This window comes from Anguilla rostrata, chromosome 14 (genome assembly GCF_018555375.3).
Source record: "Anguilla rostrata isolate EN2019 chromosome 14, ASM1855537v3, whole genome shotgun sequence".
Classification (NCBI taxonomy): Eukaryota; Metazoa; Chordata; class Actinopteri; order Anguilliformes; family Anguillidae; genus Anguilla; species Anguilla rostrata.
Window position 1 is genome coordinate 17224973 of NC_057946.1, and position 12858 is coordinate 17237830.

The 12858-nt window shown below is 38.2% G+C and overlaps 1 protein-coding gene across 1 annotated transcript; it reads left to right on the forward strand.

The window, feature by feature from the left end:
* Positions 1-2248: 2248 nt before the first annotated feature.
* dolpp1 (dolichyldiphosphatase 1) lies at positions 2249-10665 on the forward strand. Its single transcript, XM_064308089.1, has 8 exons — positions 2249-2406; positions 3856-3956; positions 4315-4399; positions 4649-4748; positions 5532-5630; positions 7246-7374; positions 7477-7566; positions 7802-10665. Exons 1-8 carry the CDS (start codon positions 2331-2333, stop codon positions 7836-7838), a joined length of 717 nt encoding a protein of 238 aa, XP_064164159.1. The 5' UTR covers positions 2249-2330; the 3' UTR covers positions 7839-10665.
* The last annotated feature ends 2193 nt before the right edge of the window (positions 10666-12858 follow it).

Here is a 12858-nt window from a genome sequence, read left to right on the forward strand (position 1 = left end):
AGGTTACTATTGATTGACAATTGTGAATGGTATAAAGCATAAACTAAAAAGGCATGTTGCAACATTTTTTCCTATGTGATAACTAACATAATCTGCAATCAGACCATCCATAAAATAATCAACTTCCTTTGTCACTAAAACACCGTTTTATAAAACCTAATTTTTTAATCCAAATTTTTCAGATAGATTTTCCCAATTTCATTCATAGATCCAATTGCTTCAACGCTAGGCAGACACTAGCATGTGCAAAATGTGTCCAGCCAGTCATTGTGTTGGAAGACAGCAAAGTTTGTGCCACCTGACTGAACAGAAGAGTCACTGTTGTGTGATGAGGAGGGGAATACTGTGCTGACCAAAGGCTTCTCTCTATGGGTAAAGCTATGGGCCGCTTTGCATTTCCCTGCAAAGTAGAAGAAAAAAATGAACACAACAGCATTTTCTGATGGTTAAGTCACCTCCCTTGGCTGGATAAAGCTGGGTTATTTTATTACATTATGGGCCAGTTTCACAGATGCAGAATAAGCTTGATCAAGACTAAATTCAATTTTGAATGGAGATTTTCAAAAAAAAAAAACTCCAAGACTAAGCTTAATCTTTATTGCGAAGCAGGCCCTTTCTAATCCATCATCACAGGTGATTTATTTGGCTAATATTATTGTCTATTTTGTTAATAGAAATGTAGAAATGATTCATTTTAGGGTTCAAATTTATGCTAATCTATGAAGAACATGCTGCTGCACTGCATTAAATTGAGTATTGAGTATTGCTTCTTTATGGCCTGATCGGAGCTCCACAAAATGCTGTACTTGACCACATAATAAACTGACAGACACTGTCTAGCACTGTTGGGTAAACAGATGCAAGTTTCAGGACACAATTGTATTCCCTGGGTAAAATCATTGATGCAATCTGACAGCAAATTCTTCACATGACCTAAAAACAAATGATCAGTTTTAATATGTGGTAACTTATTCCTTGGCTTTTAAAAAAATCAAATTCTAGAACCCTGCGTCTGTATCAGCTTACCTGCCTGCTACTAAGAATACAAGTTGTATGCAACTTGTGTACTCAGTAGTGGGAAAGTAAGCTGATTCAGGCACAGCCTCGGATACCCCTCTTCCTGGGTAACACAATGATCAGTTGTGAATCACCCAGCAGGACTAGCTCTTTAGTTGGATGCCCCACCCATGGGGCTCATTTTGTGGGTACTAAATTGTTGCCACAGTGGTCGGGAAAGGCTGCTGCCTGAGTTACACCAGCATGTCCATTTTCAGCAAAATATCTGTATGGCTGAGGTCTACTGTAGTGCTTCTTAAAAATAAAAAGATACTCAGAGAGAAAACTAGCTGGAACAGAAGCACAAGATTAGAGGTTGGACGTTAACTAACATCACGATGTAATGAAAAGTTTGCTACTTTTAGTAATAGTCCACCAGAAAGACAACCAGCCAGCAAAAAACTAGTGTCATCTGTCTAACATGCATATTGTGACAGTTATTATGACATAGAATGAATACTTAAAACTCCCTGAATTAGATCCTTTCTATGGTTGACCAGAAGCTAAGTTTTAATTAGCTAAGAAACATCAAACATCGCATTGGTCTCCCTGGTCTAATGGTAGTACTCATCTCAATGCACAAACCCTGGTTCTGGAAGGAGGGTTTACTTTTACACAGCACTTCATCAATTATAGTTCACTTACCATCACCTGGTGTAAACTTGACAGCTATTTTCCAGACGAAAACGAATTAAAAACCAGCATGCCCTGTAGCTTCCCAGAAATAGGACTGGATACCCCTGCTCTAGCTCCATCAACATTTAAATCTTACACATTCAAACGCAATCAGAAAAATCAAAACATGCAAAAGAAAATCCAAATTGCAAATTATTTTTTCTTTGCAAAAGACAGACCTTTTTACACTTGAAGCTGGAAGTAAAAATTTAACAGCTAAGCTTGCATTGAGCACAGTGCATAGGAATATGCAAATATATTAACAATTACATACGTAATAACGCGCTATGTAGTTAGCCGCTGCGTATTACTGAAACAAACTCGTACTGTACTTGAATGCGTTGATTTACCAATGAATTTAATTTTTCATTTCAGGTAGGGAACGCCTTCTTTCCATGTGCACGTGGAAGTCATAGTGGATTGGACAAATCACTCTCTCCAACAGTGTTTCCATTGGCTGATTGCTTACATTCATTTTGTAGTGTTCTACATGGTGAGGGGACAATTTACGTGAAGGAACCTGTCTGTAATGATTGGTCAGAAGAACTTGGGCGTCACATTCTGATTTGTCGATCCATAGTGCCCGGTGTCCGGGCAAGATGGCGTCTGAAGAGCAGTGCTCGGTACCACCTCGATGGCGGTCGATATCTCTAACCCATGTAGAGTATCCAGCTGGTAAGTTCTTTTGAGAGCCTCTAATATATACTCTTAGTCATTATATTTGGGACAGGTTGCGGATATATTGTTTTTAAAGCCAGTTTGGATTTTTTCTTTTTTACAACTGAATGGATTCGGCCGAGTGGACTTGCCAAATGGTGAACCACGGCACGGAGTGGATGCATTGCACCCGCAGGGACGTAACATCGACTGCTAAATAGTGTGCCTGTTCCGCATGCGCAGTTTCGCGAAATGATCTACAATACAAGATATTTCTGTCGGATACATTGGTATTTTTACATTAATAATGAACTTTACTGGCCATATTTGAAGCAGAATTTGAACACCCGCTCTATTTTTGCGCTTTGGGGCCGGTTAGCTCTACGGCTGGTTCACTAGCTTGCTTGTTCGCTAACCAGTTAGCTAGATGGCTAGCTAGCTTGGTGATCCGATCCATTGTAGCTAGCTCACCCCAATTTTCCTGGCTTGCTAGCCACCTTCGTACCGCTCTGCTCAAGTTGGTCAACAGTAGCATCAATCGAAATATTTATTTTATTGTGTGAACACATCAATCGCTTACAATCTCTGGAATTAAAATTCCCAAGCTAACTAGCGAATATTAGCTTGCCAGCTACTTCTAGTTAGCTAGCTAGCTAACGCAATTATGTTAATCTTGAACGATCTAACGGCTTGAACATTATTTGCTCACTTGCTAAATATATCAAGAATTTACGGACAATTCCAGTACAGAGGCAAGTTAATATTGACAAACGTGTCTGGCCAACCGTTAATCCATTAATTAGGCAGATAGTCGTGCAACGGTCCCGTGATTAAGTATAGCAAGATCATCTAACAATTTGAGGAGAAAAAAAACAGACCAGTTAAATGGATACATCTATTTTGATTGTTTTAATGATTATTTTACTGCTAACAAGAAATGATACAGCTACATTCTCTGGTTATGCTTAAATAGTGTTACAAGCAAGACATGCTCCTGCATTGACTACATTAACAAAAGGATTGGATTGCAAACGTTTTCTAATGCTGTTTATCTATTATCTAACCTGTTAACCAGAATTGGATGTTTTTATTTATACAGTACACGCTCAGTTATAATAGAACCGTAATTGTACCTAGTTTAAGACATGATTTAGTGTATATCTGTACCCTTTAAAATCATTTGAGGGGGAAAAAGGGTCAATGTTTTGGGAAACTTGCATAATTTGTTATCCTCTGTCAGCATCTGTCAAAAGTTTGCAGCTATCTGATATCAGGAATATAATCAACACTCAACTTAAACACCTTTTAAATGGTTGTGTTGAGTGTCATTTTACACTGAACAATACAAAACTCCAGTAGCCATCCATTTTGATTATTGAAATGAATGTTCCTCAAACTGACAGGCAGTCATTCTACACCATTGTGTGCTTTTCATTTGCAAATCAATGTCATTTGTTTTGTTTTTAGGTGACCTGACAGGAAAAGTGCTGGCCTACACTAGCCTCATCCCCATTGCTATTCTGGTGGGCTTTGTCACACTCATTGTATTCAAGCGTGAGTTGCACACAGTGAGTAACAGTTTGTACACTACATTGGAAGGTCATAGGTGTTTCACATTGCTGGTCAGTTTGGAAACCTAATTTCTGACCAAGATTAAATGAAGTTGTCTATTTTAAGATGTTTCTGAGTGAAGGGCCAGAAGTGCTCTAGTAAATGTTGGGGAAAAAGAACGACTTAATTTAATTGATTAGGCATATTGGGTAAATGTAGATGTGCAGCCAACCATTTTTATAAGTGAATGTCATATTTTGCATGAATAAATATTATAAATGTATATATTGCATGTCAAGATGATTAAAGTCAGCTGCAATTTTTATTTTCTTTTTTACCAATGAACAAAGGTTGTGTGGGTCTTGTCACTGTCAGATTTCCTTTTTTGGGGGACTCATACTGAATGAGGGACTCAACTGGCTGCTGAAGCATATCCTGAGGGAACCACGACCCTGTGAAGGTGAGCGAAGTGTACATGTGTGTGCGCGTGCATGCACGTGTGTGTGGGTGGCGGATGCAGTATTTTGTACTCCTCTGTTTCATTTTACTAAACAGAGAGTTAAGCATTTGCTGAAGCGAATGACAAATATTGTTAATGATGTATATGTGGTACTTGCAATGTAATTGTATGTGTCTGCCTGCATAGGTCTGCCTGTAGGTCCATCCCCTGCATTTTGTCTGTCCTTACTCTTGCTCTTTGGCCCTGTAGGAGCTCATACCACCATGACCACAGAGTATGGGATGCCTTCAAGCCACTCACAGTTCATCTGGTTTTTTGTTGTATACTTTTTTCTTTTCCTTTATTTGAGGTAAGGCACCGTTTTCTCCTGTGAACATATCTCCTTAAGATTTTGGTTGTTTTAGAGGACTGTAAACACTGTAATGAAGGCAAAGATGCCACCATAATGAATAGAATGAATCCAAAAAAACTTTCTTTTAAAAACTTGCTAGGTGGAGCTAGAAAGCTCCAATTGCCACCAACCACTGTACCTATTTGAGTGTGACACTGTGAAGTTTATAAGCTCAGCTTGTACACAAAAATATTTTGGGCTTAACTCCTGGGTGGAATACTACTCATCTACCTTTGGGCAATGTATGGAACCCAGGTTGATTATGTAATATTCAGTATTTATAAATTGATCATTTCTAAAATGCGTTCTATGCAAGTAGCAATTGAACTGACACCCGCTTTGACTACTCTCGCTGGTTTATAGAATGTGTGTACACTTGCCTTTGACCTGATCATTGTCCTAGCCTGAAAAGGAAAGATAACTGGGTGAGACATCAAGCAGTGCTGAGCTGGCATTATGCCTGACCACCACAGGGTGCTGTAATTAGTTCATTACTGAACTTGGCGAGAAAGCATCTCTAGGCCTGCTCAAGGGGGAGGCTGTATCCATGCTCCAAAATCAGCACAGCAAAACTTACTTGGTTTCATCAGGGAAAATAATGCTGTAAGGGCAGTAGTCAGTGGCGCACAGTATAATGTTGTACAATATGTCTTTGAAAATTTGTATTGTCTATGACTATCACATTTGTGAAATGCAAAGGATGTTTTTATGGTGATGTATAATCCTTTCAATATTTTTCAGAATGCATCAAACAAACAATGCCAGGTGTGTGGAGCTACTGTGGAGACATGTACTCTCCATCATTTTGCTAGGAGTGGCCTTGTCTGTGTCCTATAGCAGGTAAAATTAATATTTGCATAGGTGGATGACTTTTTTTGCAAAACTGAATATAGTTTGTATCATGCATTATAGAATATCTTCCAAAAGACATCCTGAACTAAAACATGTAATATTAGTGTTGCACAATAAACAAAGGTTGCTTTCTTTGATGTTTTGAATTATTTTTTTCACCATCAGCCTCTGGAATAATAAAAAGTGGGTTAAGAGTAGCTGAAAGTTATGGTGTAAACCTTGCGCCACCAGACACCTGAATATGAATTTAGGTAGTCTGAATTTGTATTTCATAATTTAAAATTCTATATCAAGTTTTGAAATTGAGTTTGATTACATTGAATTTGTATTTAATAATTTGAATTTAAGGTTTTAAAACTGAATGTTGTTATTTGAATCAATTTCAATAACTTGAACTTGTGTGGATCCCCTTAAAGTTTTCGCTTTTGAGTTTCAGTTCAGTTATAAACCTGAATTTGAAACTTGCAACCTTTGTTCAACTTTTCAACTCTCAAAAAGCCAACATTTCTGTTTTGAAAAGCTCCAAAAGCTTTCTATTATTTCGGTTTATGTACATCCAGGCACTTACGGAAAGCAGATCTTCAATCTGCTGCAGCACAACACTCACTTCTCATTGGCCAGTTCCTGAGGGCTAGAGGTTTTCTGCTTACCAATCTGTCAAACATTGCAAACTCTTTTCAGCTGTGTAATGTTTCAATGACATAGTTAAACATTATTGAAACAAATTATTGTCATTCTCACATTAGCTAATGTGAAACAGTCACCAGAGTCATTGTGTATTGATATTTTAACTACTAGTCAGAATACTGTACGTCTACTACGTAAGTTGGACTAACATTATCGTAGCTAGCTGTCTGCAGTACTAGCAACCTAACTAGCAAGTGGCAGGTGGCTACCTACAGTGGCAAGTAAGATGGATATGTGGACGGGTAGATATCCAGCCAGCTGGATAAATTGGAAAATAATGTTGGACTTGGTATTTAAAATGGTGAAGAATTGGCTAGCCAGCATTGCTGACAGATGATAGTAAAGTGTTCTACCTTTAAGTTGTTTACCTATAGGCTATATGCACAGTACGTATATGTACATGGTTATGTATGTTCTGATATTGTACAAACATGCCTTTAATATCATCTGCATAGCTGACTGAGTTTGTGGAGTTAGAAAGATTGTTGCCACTCTGGGCAGAAAACCTCTAGCCCTCAGGAATGGCCAATGAGAAGCGAGTTATGTGCTCCGGTAGATTGGCTGCAGATGTTTACAATCTGTGGTTTGTGCTTCACAAAATCTTTTGGGTAGTTGAATTTGAAATTGTGGCTTTTTGCGAGTTAAAAGGTTGAACAGAGCTTGAGAATGAAGTTTCAAGTTCAACTTTGAACACTTTGAACTGAATTGAAACTGAATACTGATAACGGAATTTCAAGGGATCCATATACGTTCAACAGACTCAAATCGCAGTATTTAGTTTTAAAACCTTAAATTCAAATTATGAAATGCAAATTCAGTAGTCTGCTGGCACAAGATTTACACTGTAACATGTTGCATTTTCAATTAAATATTTGTGTAGTGTTACTACTCTGATTTCTTTACTTTGTGCTTGCAGGGTGTACTTAATGTATCATTCCTGGAGTCAGGTGATCTATGGAGGTGTGGCTGGCAGCATCATTGGGGTGATCTGGTTTTTTATCACACAAGAGGTGCTGACGCCGCTTTTTCCGAAGATAGCAGCATGGTAAGAACTGAACAACAAACTGTCATTCCCACTTTTTGTTTTTACAACTCGATACTTTGTCTTGCATCTGGATAATTATATAATTATAATCTTTCCCCCCAGGCCAATTGCAGAGTTCTTTTTGGTGCGTGACACAAGCCTGATCCCAAACATCTTGTGGTTTGAGTATACCGTGACACGATCAGAAGCAAGGTATGAGTTTGTATATCAGAAGGATCACATTCTCTTTGAAACGTGTGGGATGTGAAAGTGAAATCACCCTTTCGTTCAGGGTGTGTAATTGACATTTAGTGTGTGTCGATCATGCTGTACCTTGTGTTGTCTTGTCTGTGGGTTGAATGCCAAACCACCCTGGCTATTTGTAAATGAAAATTGTGACTTTACCATTATCATTTACAATCTGTGTCTTCTTTGTTTATTTTTTCAGAAACAGACAACGAAAGCTTGGAACAAAACTTCAGTGATTTTTTTTTTTTTTTTTTGGTTTTGTTTTTGGTTGCTTGTTTCCTCGTTTAAACTGGGAAAGGACCACACACTGGAGAATCAATTCTGGACTGATCTTGTTACAAAAAAGGGGAACCATTTAAAGGACGGACCAAAAGAAATGCTGGGACTGACCTACAACCTGAACAAGTCATTTGGCTTGATTCTGGTGCTCGTTACAGCTTGCTAAATGCTCCCTGATGCATGCACGACTGTGCAGGAGGCAGACTATTTAATGAAAAAAATTAATATATTTTAACCTTAAACGCACGCAAGCAGTAATAAAGTACTGTATGTAACTGAATTTGGGAGCCAAGAAAAAGGATTCTGTAAAGTGGGGAAAAACAGCGTGATTCGCTGGTATTGCAGCATGAAATTACTTTTTTAAATTGAGTTATAGGTAGCTTTCTGGGTTATATAGGGAGGGGGATCAAGAGGGGTGGGTGGAAAATATTCTTGTGTTTTCTTTCATGCATTTCAATAAAACAAAACACACCTTTCAAATAAGGTGGTTGAAAATGTAATATAAGCCCCTTTTCCACTGTAGGGCCAAACGGTTCTGAGCATGGAGAGGAACGGTTCCAATGGTGTTTCCACCTGGAAACGGTTTGGCGCGGAACGCTTACAAACTGTGCCCAGCACGATATTCTGAGCACGGTTAGACAACCGTGCTCAGTGCAGCAGAACCATTCGGGTGGGCGGGCTTAATTACGTAGGTATTCATTGATTGGTTTCACATTACGTCAGTTTTGTGACTCCACATCCGGTCTTTTCACATTCTCTCCGTAAGCTAGGTCGGTAGAGAAGCTAATATGAATACAAATGCCACTCAAAAATTGTATTCAGTCTTGGCAACAAGATAAACCCAACAATAGCCCTAAGATATGCCAATACAGCAGTGAAAACACTGCTCACTGAATAACGAAATGAGACAGTTTTAAAAAATGATACCATGTCATTCTACATATCTGGGACTAAATATTGAATAAATACATAACCTTACCATCGTTTTTACGCATAGAGATGTCCTTGAGTGGTCATATAGTGTCTTGGACAATCCGTTTGTGAAATATACGCGCATTTGTGATGTCTGGGTACCTTCCAAAATAGCTGTGCGTAATACCACACACGTCGTTTACGGCGTTGTCACCCTTTTTAGTACAGTCTGGCTTGATTGACAATTAATTTATTCAGTAGGTGAGAGTACAAGCTTTCTAACCATGTATAACATGTCTAATTTTGCTTTTGGAATAGCGTTTTAAAGGTCAGCATAACCAAAAGTTTTCTTATTGCATTCACTTATGCATTCACTCTGTGGTAGCAGTAAAAGACGCTGCACCTAACGAAACGTTAACGATTTTTCGTAATTTCTTGGAAAATACTATTATTATTGAGGACTTCTGGGCATAGCTAAACCATATGTTTGCGGATAGACCTATCTGACATTGTTTTCTGGAGCAAAACAGAAGCGCATTGAATTGTATCGTTGATTTACTGTCTTTGTCTCCATCTACTGAACACAGATACAATTTCATCATTGCTATGTAAGTATTACTGCTCAAAATCTTTTGGTTATACACGTTATTTTTGAGTGTCTTTAAATGGGTTAGTGGTATTATATAATGTGGATATTTCACACTGTAATGTAAGCATTAGTTAGTGGAATAGTTTTTGTGATGCATGCAACAGTGATGGTCGGTGAAGGATACGCTAAAAAGAAAATTCAAAAACAGACCAAAATGCACAGAATCCTCGTCCATATCGTCAGCCAACGAAATATAACACAACATAAAAACAAAACAGAATGGGGAGCGACCGGGAGTGACGACAACTGGCGCATATTTATTACATACACAACGGGATATTTATTACGGGACAACGGGACACACCGTGTCACTTGCTGTCGTCACTAGTTTTTCTTAGTTACTTCCTAGTCCTGGTTTTAGCAGCCCGACAGATGGAAACAGAAACGTAACCGTTCCCAAGAGTCCTGAGCAATGCAGAACAGCACGGAGTGCCCCTGGTAACCATTCGGCCCTACTGTGGAAAAGCGCCAATAGACTAAATTTGCACTTTGTGAAGATTTAAAAGAAAAAACTTAACACTAGTGACATGTGAAAGCAAAATGGAATTTCCCCCTGGTACTTACCTTGTGTCTGTGATTGTCAGCCTTTTTAAATCAATACAGGTATTTAATTATGTGTGTATACAGTGCTCCCTAGTTAGAACTGGGTGGGATCCATAATGGGGAGAGTAGGGTATAGCTTCTGAGGAAGGAAACCAGAGGGCCACAAGCTTACTGTGTTATAGAAGTACTGAATTTAAAGTGGGTTTATAATGAGGGGAGCACTGTATGAATATCTGCTCGTACATATGTCCTGCCCATACATGGCTCTCAGTCAGATGTAAACAAATTTTGAGGAAGCTGACTGTTCTGCAGCCTCTGTAATCTCAAAAACTTGTAGTGGAGTAAATGAAACGATGTCTGTCTTTCCTAACATCTCTCTTACCCTGTCTTTCCTGTTGATAACATTTTACCTTACCAGGTTTAATCTAATAAAATGAGGAAAAGGAAAAGGAAAAAAAACCTGCACCACATTAGCATGTGACCATGCCTTGTTATCTCAGAGCTATTCCTTGGTGGCTAAGGGCTGATGTTGGTGTTGGAAGGTCAGGTGACTTGACAGCTGTGACAAGAGCCCCATAAAAGGAAAGGAAATCTAGAATAGCTGTGTAGACATTTTTTTTTTGTATAATAGTCCTACACGTGTAAGTCATTTCAGGCCCAATAAAAAGAAATATGGTGTTTTCATGGGGTTTTTTTTGTGTTGCCCTGTTACATGCAATGGAGTTGGCATGTCATGGATACATTGGCTATAGGAATAGCTGAATTGTTTCACCTTGATAAATGTCAATGCTGTTATAATATGAAATAACCATTATGTGAAGCTGAGTGCAAGTTACCCGTTTTTCTAAGAGGAGCTTTCATTTTGGGGCTATATTTTCTAAATGCCTTGAACATTGAAGTAATGGAATTTGAATAGGATGTTTTTGGCCCAAGTTAAATCGGGTATGCATTCCTGACAATTGTACATGTAAAATATGGTTATTGTATCAAAATATTTTGTAATGGTCTTTGTGGGATTGTTTATCATGGAAATGCACAACACACTATCTTAACACCAGTTGGATTTATATACCATTTCCTTTGGTTTGTGGAAAGGCAGGCTAGACCATTCTGTGGGTGACTTCCATATGTTTTTCTTGAACTTGAACAGAAAAGGGTAAGTTGAAATGCCTATAGCTACCTACAAGCCATGATGGTGCCCATGTTTTAAGATGACACTCTTCAATGACCTGTTCATTCAAAGATTGGGAAGAAGCACTCTGGACTTGATGTGCAAAAGCAAGGAATATTTGATAGTAATCCAATGGCATTAAGCTACTTCTTCGCATTCCCTGTGCATAGTGGTTATATCCAGGTCAGCACAGCAGACCACCCACTTGTTTGAGGGATTACAAATTTACAGGGCAAAATATTGAGATCTGAGTATAAATCTTAGTTGGTCATTATGGAAAGGGCTGTATTCCAGTTTAAGAATTCAACCTCATGTCTTCCTGGCCCTTGTGACTGCAATGCAGCACAAAGACCTTCCAAACCGTACAAGGTCAGAGCTCAAGATTTTTCCGCTTTCTGCAGAAACATAAATTATTTCATATGTATGTATGTTTCAATCCAGGACAATGTAAGAATGGTAATTAAATTTGTGTCTTGTGTTGAATACATTACAACATTATATGCCAGTGGATATATGTTTGGCAGATGAAGCATACATTTAAGATTTAAAAAGCATTCTATAAATGAGTTACTTGTTACACCAGGTACAGGCATTGGTAATAAGGACAAAATGAAAACGAATAGAAAAAAATGTGAATGACATTCACACCGCCTTCCCCCCAAAAAACTTGAGGAACTTTTAGAGTTAGGGAGGCCTTTGGGATTCCCCATCTCTCCTCTCAGCCTGTTGCTTTTAAAGACCAGGTGAGAAAACCTTAACATTCTTTCCCCAACAATGAGAACAGAACTTGTGATCGGATGCCTGTAATCTGTGAGTGGTGTTTCAATTGTCTGTACCTGAAGAATAACTGCATGACTACAGATACAGATGTAATGCGTGTTTTATACTGTGCTGTTAAAGATATGTAAATTTAAGATGTATGGACAAACATAAATTGCTCAACTGATTATTGTACATTTTGGTGTCATTTGCACTTCTATCAGCTTCCTTCATGTCCCAGTCATTTAATATCGGTTAAGATGTTAACTGTGTTAATGTGTTAACTGCGCACAAACATTCATCTTGTTTGAATGTTTGTGGAACTTCAACCTCCTAAAGGTGATGTACATTTGACATCAAACATTTTTAATTGGCCCAGTTGGTAATTATCAGTTGTCTTAATTATCAGTATGTGGATAAATTGACCACTTAATTATATAAACAAGAAGCTCAGACTTGGCCTCAAATGGGTCTTTCTGCAAGCCAATGTTCACAAGTGTACTTCAAAATCAACCACGAAATGGATGGCCATTAAAACAAAAAATGTTTAATGGTCATCTCAATCCCCAGACCTGAACCGATCTACAATTAGTAGTCCACAGCCACAACCTGAAGGATCTTAAATGATTCACTATGGAGGAATGGTCAAAGTTCCCTGCAATATGATCACTAGAAAACCATGCAGGAGTGTTATCATTGCTGGGAGAAGGTGCACACAGCATTGAAAAAGTGTGCCAATGATTTTGACAACTATCTTTTTTGAAAAGAAAATTATTGTTTAAAACAAAAAAAGAATTCTGAACAATTCTGTTTTAATAAAAACATACAATCCCCCATTTATTGATCATACAATATATCTCATTACCTGTGTTGTTCATTTTATACAGGCTTTTGAAGCCATCTTTGTCAAGGGTACCAATATCTCTGGACCTGCACACATATA